This window comes from Aptenodytes forsteri, unplaced genomic scaffold (assembly GCF_000699145.1).
Source record: "Aptenodytes forsteri isolate BGI_AS27 unplaced genomic scaffold, ASM69914v1 Scaffold26, whole genome shotgun sequence".
NCBI lineage: Eukaryota > Metazoa > Chordata > Aves > Sphenisciformes > Spheniscidae > Aptenodytes > Aptenodytes forsteri.
In genome coordinates, this window is record NW_008794125.1 from 1,768,752 (window position 1) to 1,779,628 (window position 10,877).

The 10,877-nt window shown below is 48.2% G+C and overlaps 1 protein-coding gene across 1 annotated transcript in view; it reads right to left on the minus strand.

Moving 5' to 3' along the window:
• Positions 1 to 1,190: 1,190 nt before the first annotated feature.
• The window catches only part of XPO6 (exportin 6), a 40,852-nt gene continuing 31,165 nt past the window's right edge, over positions 1,191 to 10,877 (minus strand). Inside the window, exons 16-23 of the mRNA XM_009277406.1 lie at positions 9,984 to 10,173; positions 8,654 to 8,809; positions 7,210 to 7,324; positions 6,546 to 6,717; positions 5,958 to 6,119; positions 3,778 to 3,876; positions 2,536 to 2,766; positions 1,191 to 1,538 (exon numbers count right to left, since the gene is read on the minus strand). Coding sequence (XP_009275681.1) covers positions 1,437 to 1,538; positions 2,536 to 2,766; positions 3,778 to 3,876; positions 5,958 to 6,119; positions 6,546 to 6,717; positions 7,210 to 7,324; positions 8,654 to 8,809; positions 9,984 to 10,173 — 1,227 coding nt within the window. The 3' untranslated portion in view covers positions 1,191 to 1,436. The remainder of the gene's footprint in view (positions 1,539 to 2,535; positions 2,767 to 3,777; positions 3,877 to 5,957; positions 6,120 to 6,545; positions 6,718 to 7,209; positions 7,325 to 8,653; positions 8,810 to 9,983; positions 10,174 to 10,877) is intronic.

Here is a 10,877-nt window from a genome sequence, read left to right on the forward strand (position 1 = left end):
ACTCTGTCTCACCCCTGACACCTCCCAGCTGTCCACGTGCAGCCATCTCACTTCAAGTCCATGTCTACGAACGTTTAGGGAGAACCCACGCTAACCTTAACACCTCCTCCAGGCTTGCTCCCTTCACAGCGACAGGTCCTGTTCCCACCACGCAGCCCTTACTGCAGCTGCCGTCGTAACTGCAGAGAATTAAGACTGATTTACTGCTCTACACTAGCTACCTGACTAGATTTCAGGGGGAAAAAAAACCACAACAAAATCCTTCCCAGCTGCATGATCAGAGATTCACAAGCCCCACAAAGTCTGGTCCTATCTGACTGGGGACTGGGATTTTAACCTTATGCTCAGATGCCACTATCGGGTCATTCTGGCCAGCGGCTGGCCTTCAGCTCAGGCCTCCTGTGATGCAACACCGTGAACGTTAGGCAGCTCTTGATAAATTCAGGCAAAAGTCTGCTGGAAGGAATGAAAAGATCACCGCAACAGGTAACGGAAAACATCAGGGAACGTCGGCGGTAAACACAATGAGGGTTGAGCAGAGAAAGAAGTTCACCACCGATCTGCACCAGTCCAGTACAGCACCTTTCAAGAGCTGCTGGAGTGCTCCCAGAGCACCGTCCGACTCGCACGGAGCCCAGACGAGGCACTTCTGCACCCAGGGCACAGTACCCGCTGCCTGTCCTCAGCCTGATCATGGGGAAAGGTTGCAGATCACCGCCTGCAGCGCAAAATGCATTTTCATCTAGTGGAACGGCTTGGTGACAGGTCTACAAGGAAACTAAAACAAGTTACAAGTTATTTAAAACAACAAAGTAAGCACTTTATTTCCATTAAGCATGTTGTTTTAGTATCACAATGGAATGATGAGAAAACGTTTAAAAAAAACCCAAAAGAGTCTCTAATCCCCACAAACAGCAGGGAGGTTTTCAAGGCAATTTAGAAACAAAGGGAGTGACAGAAGTGCCAAAACAGTCCCAACATCACGAGTCGTCTCCTCCGAGAGCTGGGCAGGGGCAGGAAGGTGGAATGACACGAAGGTACGAATGTCTGAAGTAGTCTTTGGCGCTTCTGCCTCATGTTTGATACGTACATGATCTCTCAAGACAACTCCACAGAAATCTCCGGACGCAACAAAGTGCTACGTTAGTAGAACAAAACCCCAGCGAGAGGACTTTCCATACAGTCGAGATGCCCTGCGGTTGGGCGTTAAGACACATCCTGCAGACAGTGCTGACTCCAGCTGGGGGCCTTTGGGTTGGGAGAGGGGGGGAAAAAAAAAAAAAAGGAAGCATGGTGCGTGAATCCAAGAAGATGTGCCCATGTGCAAGACACCGCGTCCTGCAGTACTGACAAAACCAGGGAGGAGAGAAGGCGGTGGCAAAACGAAATACGGATCCGTTCCCTACAGTGATCAAAACACGAGTCCAGTGCAGTAACTATAGTTTCACAGTTCCAGGGGGCAAACTGTCATTGCAGAGTCTGTAGTAACGCAGGTCATTCACCAGCCTGTGCACATTCTGGGTAAACGATGGCAGATCCTGGAAAAGATCAAACAACACGTTGTACTGCAAACAGAGTAATAGCTACAAGCACTGTCTTACAGCAGAGCGCAGAAAGGAACCGAGAGGGCCAGACACCCACGTGTATTTTCATACATGAGAACAACAGACCCCTTCCTCCGGAGTCTGAGCCCAGGAAAACTGAGTTCCTGCAGGCCATGGATGGGGAGCAGAGACGCAGCTCCAGAGCTGCTCCACGCAGAGAGCTGACTACAGAGATCTGGGCTCCGTTCACAGCACCGGCTTCTCGGTGTGGAGTCAGGCACTACACGGACGGTCACAACACGGCCATCTGCAGCGGCAACTGCTCACTGCATTCCTGCCGAGGTTCCCGAGTGCCACGTTCCCTGTAACAAGGCCTAATTTTCCTGAAGAGCAATTGCCTTCTAGAGTCCAGTGATCCTGTCAAGGCTCCTTTCCTACCCTCAACCCTTGGTCTCAAATCCCCATCATCTCCCAGGGGAGAGGAAGCACTCAACGGACAAGCAAGCTTCAGCAGATGGAAGCCACAACCTGCCGCACTGCCGCGATGTTCCACAGGGAGGTTACAGACCCCCACATTTGCTTCACACGCATACGAGGGATTTGAAAGAATTGAGAGCCATTGCAGCTACTCTGCTGTTGTCCTCACAGTAACCCTCAACCATCTGGCCAGCAGCTGGAGCGAGATTTTGGCAAGGATCCGAGTGTCCCACTCTAGAAAATGTCAGTCTACCCCTATGAAAACTTCCTCCAGGAAACATATTCCCTAACTCCCACAGCATTCGGCAGTCCAAGAGATGAGACGGCAGTTCTGCTACCTACAGTGAAAAATCCTTGGCTAGGCATTGCTGAGCATGGAAGCGTTTGGAACAAAAGGTACTGCCTCAAAACACTGCCCTGGGAAGCTCACGGCTGTCTGCCAGCATGTTCTAGGAGAAAAACTCTGCGCGTCCTGGGAATACTGGCACTCTGCTGCAGCGTTTCACCTTCTTACCCTGTCCATTTTGAAATTCCTTCCCAGCACGTTTTTCTGGTTCGAGTCCACACCATCACAACTGGCCAGGAACTCGGGGAGAAAGGCTGAGTAGAAGCCATCAAAGTCCACTGAGGCCATATTGTAGGTGGCAATGCCGATCTCCTCCTGCAACAGGTCATGCGACTTGTGGACAAGCACCTGAAGTAGCACATTCACAAACTGGAACAGCATGGTTGTCCGGAAGATCTTCTGCACAGTGAGAGAAGCACAGTTAGGCATCTTCACACCAGCAATCCTCCCACAGAGGGGACCGCGGCAGCCAGCACACTGCTTTAGAAGTACAAACTCATCGAGGTCAGACCAGGCAAGCGAACATGGCTGCACAGGGCCGCTGTCAGCGGGGTCTGCAAACTCCTGTGAGCACAGAGATAATAAGCCAAGCCAAGATCACAAATGGCTACAGTAAGCTAGATTGATATCAGCTTTAAAGTTAGTGGTGAATTTGGCCACACTTACCTCACGCGTCTGACCCAAGTTTTAAGCATTGGCATTTAAGCAAACAGCATCAAGGCCCATTCAAACTCCAGCCGGTTTTAGCCCTGCACAGTGCTCCTGAAAGCCAGGGAATCTGTCTAGCTGCCTAAAAGTCTGCAACAGGCAGCTGTTAACATGATGGGCTGTCCTTGAGTTGTGACCATAGATGCGAACCTGAAAGCTCTGCTTTCACAGGCTAACCAGAAGGGCAGGACCCTGGATTCCAACTTTAATCCTTCATGACAGCAGCTAACAGGTCTAAATTAGAGGGTCTGGAGGATGGGTCCTACATGACAGCGACAGAGACAACCACCTGGCAGTGACCGACTGTAAATACTAGATACCCCGCGGCTGACCCAGATGGGAATGATGGAGGGGCTCTGCCACTGTCCCACTGATGATCCCAGCTTCTACTTCCTCAGACAAATCGCACTGTTGCTGTCTCTCCTTTGCTTTCCCTCATTGTCACAGGAGGGAATGCATCAAGGCTTTACTTTGACTGACTAGAGCTGGGATCCCTCCTGTGCCCACTGCAGCAGTATCAGGGAGGCGGTAATGCCGCTCTGACCAGCAACGTATCCATCAGGATCACAGCAACCAACCAAAGGCTGAGACATACAAGCCCCCAGATCCTGACCTTCAGTTTCTGACCCATTTCGAAGAAGTCTCAGAACAGCGCCCACCTATCACCATGCACAGTGTGCACAACGGTCAACTAGGACCCACCTTGTGGTACAGCTTCTGCTTGGTGTTCAGCATCTCCAAGTAGAAGAGATTCTGCTTGAACAGGTGAATGTCAGGCTGCAGGAAGGACTGGCCAAACGCCTACGAACAAAGCAGAATTGAAGGAAGGGGACTGATATTACAAAGAATATCAGACCTGCCAGGCAGAACAACATCATTTTCACCCTGACACCAGAACAAACCCCTGCGAGCCTCAGCTGCTTCTCAGCACAGCAAACTAATAAGAGAGGCAGTTAAGTCAACTGCGCTGCTGCCAGACCAACAGGAATGAAGAAATTTTAGTGGAAACATGGTCATATCCTTGCAGAACAGTTGCTAAGCTGGGCCTGTTGGGAACGGGTGGGCCAAGCTTGCATTGAAGAGGAGCAGAGATGCTGAGCACAGCTCCCTTGGCAGGCAGTTTGCTCGTGAAGGATTTGGCTGTTTCTCAGGGACGCTACCTAAGGTAGCATGGCAAGCACAAACAAAAGCAGAACACATGCAGAGGTTTTGTTCTCAGTCCAAGTCAAAAGACCAAGGTGACTGGCAGATGTGTTTAACATGTTACTGCACTGAATTAGAAAGAAGTTGGTGATGGGAGCTGGGAGGCTGAGCTGGGCATTACAGTAGCAGTAGAGAGCCTAGGAACAAAATTTGCTGGACCCTGCTGAACTAGCCTGGTAGGCCTGCACAGACTCTGTGATAAAACATCTTTTATACCTTGAGCTCCTCTGAAACACTGTACAGATGATGTAGGCAGACGAGGTAAGCTCTGTACAGAGATAGGCAGCAGAATTTTACCAGTTGCTGCTTCAAGGCATCACGAATGGAAGAGTTTATTCCACCATACCAGCCATTTATTGTTAAACAGACAAAAACGGCTCAAGTCCCTTCAAGACTGAGCCAGTTCTGGACTCAGATCTCTGGTGGAAACCAGCACACAAAGTGTTCGTATCACTCACACAAAACACTGTGTTGAGAACACTTAGAGAACATTAAAGAAGAGTTTTGTATCAAAACAACAGGAGGCAAGTCATAAGACAAGTAGTTCAGTATTGTCAACCAGCCTGAAGTTAATACTGAGATTACCATGTAAATATCTTCCAAAACAAGGCACTCGGGTGAGTTTGGAAGTGTTACACTGCTACAGGTGAAAGAGATGCTTGGACAGCCCTGCACAGGGACCAGCTTGGGCCTCATTCACATCAAAAGATGCTAAGATAAGGAAAGGCCAGAGAGAAACACCAATACGGTTTACATCAGCGCAAGTGCTCCCTCTTCACTCACGTATCAGAAGGGACCCAGTCTCCAGAAGCACTCCATGATGGGGCAGCTCTGCAAAAAGTCCTCCCACCTGAAGTCTAAGCACACGGCCCTCCGCTCCGGCGTTCAGCACCCTCGGAGGAGCAAGCCCTACTCTGAGGTTGCAGAACATGGTGCAAACATGCTTTTGTTTACACTGACATGGGCTGGAGGTGAAGGGCCCCACACCAGGTACTCTGATACCAGATTAGGAGGCTGATTTTTTTTTTTTCTGATTTTACTTTTAAGATGCACCACCTGTTTTGGGGACAGTTCTTACATCTAGGAACTGCACAGGAACTCATTTGGCCAGCTCTGACTGACACATGGAACACAGTCTGTTATTCTTAAAAAAAAATCAAAATCCCCAGCCTGAGAAGATTGGTGCTGGCTCCGTGTACGTGCTGGCACACTGCCTCTGCCTTCTTTATTCCCCAGGCCAAAGCCTATAGGATATTACCCCGCTGACCCTTCTCTACCAGATCCGATGGTACGGCACAGAACAAGTCCATATAAACCAAAAGACATCTTGGTCTCAGGAACACTTTCCTGCACTGACAATTTGTCCTAGTGCTAACCACAAGACTTGTAACAGAAGTAAATGGGTCAGCGTCAGTAATATATTTTTAGGTCCAGATGCAGGATGAGGCATGGAAAGGAATTAACATTCCTTCCTCACTGCTTGCTCCCCGGCTCAGTGAGGCACGCTGTGCCTTGTGAAGCACATCAGCAAGACCACTCTACAAGCACTTTGATTTTCAGCAGTTCCTGAAGGCAAGACCTCACTCAAGACATGGTCTAATCCCCACAAGCCACACGTTTAATGCACTGCCACAAGTAGCAGAAAGGGTTCTGGACAACCGCGGGAGTAGCTGAGTTACCTGCATAATGGCACTGAACTGTGCTTCGTTCTCCATCTGCTCTTCTGCCACTCCTCTTTGGACACTAGCCAACACACTAGATTTGAAGAAGTACCGCCAATTATGGTGGAGGACCCGGAAAAGCAGCTCGAACAACTCTGCTTTCACATCAGGAGATGAGCGCTAGGAGGAGAGGAGAACAAACAACTCAAAGCAGGCTCCTGTGCTGGAATCCCACTCATCCCCTGGATCCCACTCTGGCCACCCAGGGCAGCGCTTTGCAGCCAAGGTACCAGAGCATCCAAGTATTTCCTCCTAAGGCAGGCACCAAACTCGGCAACTGTTGGATCACGCTAATAACGCATCATCGAGTTTTGAGTTTTACCTCCTGCTTTGAGCACATCTGTAATTTTAGCCTCTGACAATTCCTGACAAAATCCTCCACCCATGCTGCTTCCAATTCCCACTGCCTAGTCACCCAGTTTTCCCTGCACGGGGACTGACATTTACAGCTCTTGGAAAGCAAAAAGCTTCATTCCTCCCACCCCCCCAGCAATGCTTTCCCTTCCCGTCTCCCCTTTCCTTCACCTCCTGTGAGAACAGCCCTACCTCTGCAATGATGGGGTAGACCTGCTCCATGCACAGTGAGATGACGCTGGGTAGAAAAGGCTTGAATACTTGGCCTGGCTCTTGTACCACCACTTGCAGTATTTTCAGAAACTTCTCCACCACCCGACAGCCAGTGCTGCCCTCATGGAGGATGCTCTCTGCCAACTGCTCCCTACGACAAAAACAAAGTCATTCCATAGGAACCTTCCCAGAGATCTGCATGCTTACCTGATTTAAAGGAAAGCAGGTAATGCCTCTAAACTTGGCTCAACTAATACAGACCAAGTCCATTAAGCCACAGAAGGGAGCTAGGTTTTGACAGACCCCCTTCCCCAACAAAAGCTTGAGAGATTGTCGGGGTACCCTCAGATCTTGGGTAGGAGCTAATAGGCAATGTGAGACTCCAATTCGGTATCACACACTCCAGAAAGCCTGTGGGAGAGCTGAAATTGCACGATGGCCTGTACGACTGACGTGCATGGGCTGGGTGACTTCAGGCCTGGAAGCATTTTCCTTACATTTAGCCCTGGGACATGACAAAAGTCTGGACACAAAGGGGTTGGAAATACCACACTCTTTAGGGGCAGGGACCCATTCTGTGAGCAGCTTACCAAGATAAATCATCCTGAGGGATAAGAAAGAAGTGTCCAACACGGGACAATACCTGGTGAACATGTTTAGGAAGGTCTGTATGATCTGCTCGGTGAAAGGCACTCCCATCTGCACCCTCAGTCCTTGAAACAGAGTGAGGAAGAAACTCAGCATCTCATCTGTCACATCTAAGATAAGAACAGGAAAGCCAAAAGAACATGTTAAGGTCATGTTCAAATGCATCAATAAGTCCATTATGTGAGATTTGCTCCTCCTGTACAGTGAACCCTATTTACTCTTGGAAATTCAGCAGCAGGGTTGCCATTAGAACCTGAAACCAACAGCTGGTACTACAGGGCTTAAAAAAAAGTTCATCCATTTCTGAAAACCACCAGGGATTACAAGTACAGGCAGAACCAAACGACTCAGAACAAATACAATACTATCAGCAAGGCCCTTAGTCTGGTCTGCCCACACAGAGCGCTTGGAGAAAGCTCTGGTGATGGTTGGGCCCATCTCCAGTTGTTCACTGCTCGTACAGGGTTAACAGGAAATCCAAGGAAATCCAAAACAGCCACACAGCTTGGGGTGGCTAGGAGACAGAATCCAGCTTCTTTTTTTTTGGCAGGAACTGAAGAGACCCTTCTGACTTCAGAAGTCGTTTTCAGCGCGTGGTTATGCAGCTAGCTGATCAGCACCGCAGCTAATTCTTCATCAGTCCCAACATGCCTTATTGAATAACCACAGTAAGCTGAAGCTGCTCAACTCCTCCTTCATACAGCCTTTTATAGCCAATAAATAGCAATCACATGAGGCTGCTAGCCTGTTCTGAAGACAACAGTTCACTGGAGTCACAGCATCAGCTTGCTGTCTTGGATCCTCTCTGAGTTTCAACTTTGTTTTGCCTCCCCCAAGCCTGCTTCACTGAGAAAATCCCACCAGCTCCAAAAGTTTTCCTGGAACGCCTTGCTCTTCACAAGAGAAACTGCTGTAGCCCTGGGCATTCGAGCTACCCTGATGTGATACCAAATGTAAGTCACTGGCCACAAGATTGCCAAGCAACAGTCCTGGTTACATCTCAGGAGCCTTTCTTTTACAGGGGGGAAAAAAACCACCCCCACATCATTTGACCTATATGATGAGATCTGCTCCTCCTTGTCTTCAAGCTTCTGGAGAGAATGTAAGTGGCAAACATAGACAGACAGGGTATTTTAAAGCTTTTTTGTGCTCAGGATCAGCTCCATTCTTGTTTCGCTGCTGAACACAACACAAGGCATCTCCATCTTCTGGAAGCGTGACAAACCTTCATGCCTGTATCCTAGATGGCAGAGGAGATCTCCCTTTCCTGTTCCGATTCAGCCCAGCCCACCCAGAAGTACAGACTCGCATTGAACTTAGGCACAGCAAACCCACACACTTCACGCGAACACCACCACGATTCTATGCTGATGGACTTTGGGTGTTATCAGTAGGTCATAAAGCTACTCACAGCATTAAAGCCTGTCCTATGGTTATACCTGACTGATGAATGAAAGCTGGGAAGAGGGCTAGTGAGACCTGCACGGATTCTTGCAGCGACTGATAACAGATCTGTCGAGACTTGGTGGATTCTCCAGAGATACTTTCTACAATATCTTCTAAAACGCTGAGTGTCTGATGGATGATCACTTTGGCTGCAAAATAAGAGAGGTGATACTTCCTGCATGTGTCAAAACTACGAGTCAGAGGCAAGAAAGGAAGAGAAGTCAAGTTCACACACACGGTAACTAAAACAACCTACAGGGCAGCATATACACCAAACCCAGGTTGGAGTCAAAAATATTCCCAAGTGCATGTTTGCATTTTAAACATTTAAACAGGTTCAATTAGGTCACTGTGGCTACTCGCTTTCTTAAATTACACAGGTTTACTGCCCTACAGATGCACCCACTGCTCAACTACTCAGATGCAGGGGCGAGCTGTAAACAATATTATTCACGATATGCTAATGCTAAAGAAACACTAGCCAAGAAAAAAGCAGCACATTATGACAGCAAAATATACCGCAGATTTCTATTTCTGAAAGTAACAACTGGAGTGAAACACAGTCACTGTATAAGCTAACCCAAATGCTGGGAGAACTGAACTGGCTCAGTTCAGCCCATGTGAGCAGTCTGCTGATATTCTTCTCGTGAGGAGCAAACCACCCTCTCCCATGCTCCCTCCCTGCACACAGCTGACCAGCACGTCAGGTTTGTCAGAAGCTGTGACACTGCGTACTTCTACACAATTTTTAAAGTGATTCTCAAAAAAGACAGACACACCCAAAAGCAATCCCAAAACATACACAGAAACTTCCAAAGGTCCCTGGACCCCATCAGTTCAGGGCTCTCCTCCTACACATACACACCCCCTGCAGTACTTCCCAAGTCTGGGAGAAATTCTTATTTTCCCCCTAAAAAAAAAAAAATAAACCATAATCTTCATTAACGCTGCCTCCAGCCAATGTTTCTAATACTACAGCGTGGTAGTCCCAGCATTAGGCTGTTAAATATTCCTAATGCAATCACCGCTATTCAAAGTTTTATCACAAACTTGATCCCACCTTCCCTGCACGACTGAGGAAGACAGTACTTTGATGGAAGAGTTTACAGGCAACCTGGGGTGAGAGTGCCCTTTACACACCCACAGAAGAAGGGTCTCTAAAACAAGAAAGAAAACATAAATTGCTCCTTTCCTGTCCTCCCCATACGCTAAATAGAGTTTCTCAGCCAAAATAATTATTGGAAAACCAGCTTAATGATGCCTATCAGCAGTTTGCGCTGCAGCTGTCAGAAGCCAACACACCCCAAGAAACCTGGTACTTACTGTCCTCCAGCTGTACTTTCCTCTGCGGCAAGATAGCATTGGATTTTAATTGGCGGTATTCTCTCGTGAGGGCAGAGATTAGGCTGGCGTGGTTGGTGGAGCGAACTGCCCACTGCTGTTCACTCTCTGGAAGATTGGGCCAGGGCAGCAACAATACGTTCGACAGCGCTCTGCACACCAACACCTGGGCCTAGAAGCAACGAGACGTTAAGCAAAGAGACAAAGGTTTACAGCGTGTGCTATTCACTTTATGCTAGAGCACAACCCTGGAGTGACATTTTACAGATGTGCAAGACATCCAGCAGTGCTCACTATCTGAGGAAAGAGCTCAATAGCAGAAGTTGAGCCCAAGCGAAAACTAGCGGCTCCGCAAGGTAAGAGAGAAGCAAAAGCTTCATCGCTTAAGGGCTGGAACCAGCTCTGTCAGCCCTTCCCTGCAACAGTAAGTCTCTGTTCTTCATATTCATAAAACAAAGACGATGCCACTTTCATTACTCCTTGTCTGGTTTACACACTAAGCTTCTATGCTTGTACAGCACTTTATGCCTCCGTGCCAGCACACAATACAACCGTATCCCAACCTCCACTGTGGCTTTTCAGTACCTCCGTAATATAAATACTAACTTGGAGTGAGGTATGTGGAACGATAATATAAGTTTCACAGAAAACTCTTTCTGTATGTCAGAATCAACATAAAGACAGAGTCAGGGACTGTGTCAGCAAATGAGAAAGGAATAAGATCTAAGAGTTGCAATTGTGGTTTTTTTCCTTATGCTGTTGCTTGAAATAGGTCATTACTGACAAACTATCACTGGCATTCCTGGATATGCACAATACAGAGATAACTGCTGCCCCCCACCCCCCCCCCCCCCCCTTTTTCCTTTTTTTTTTTAT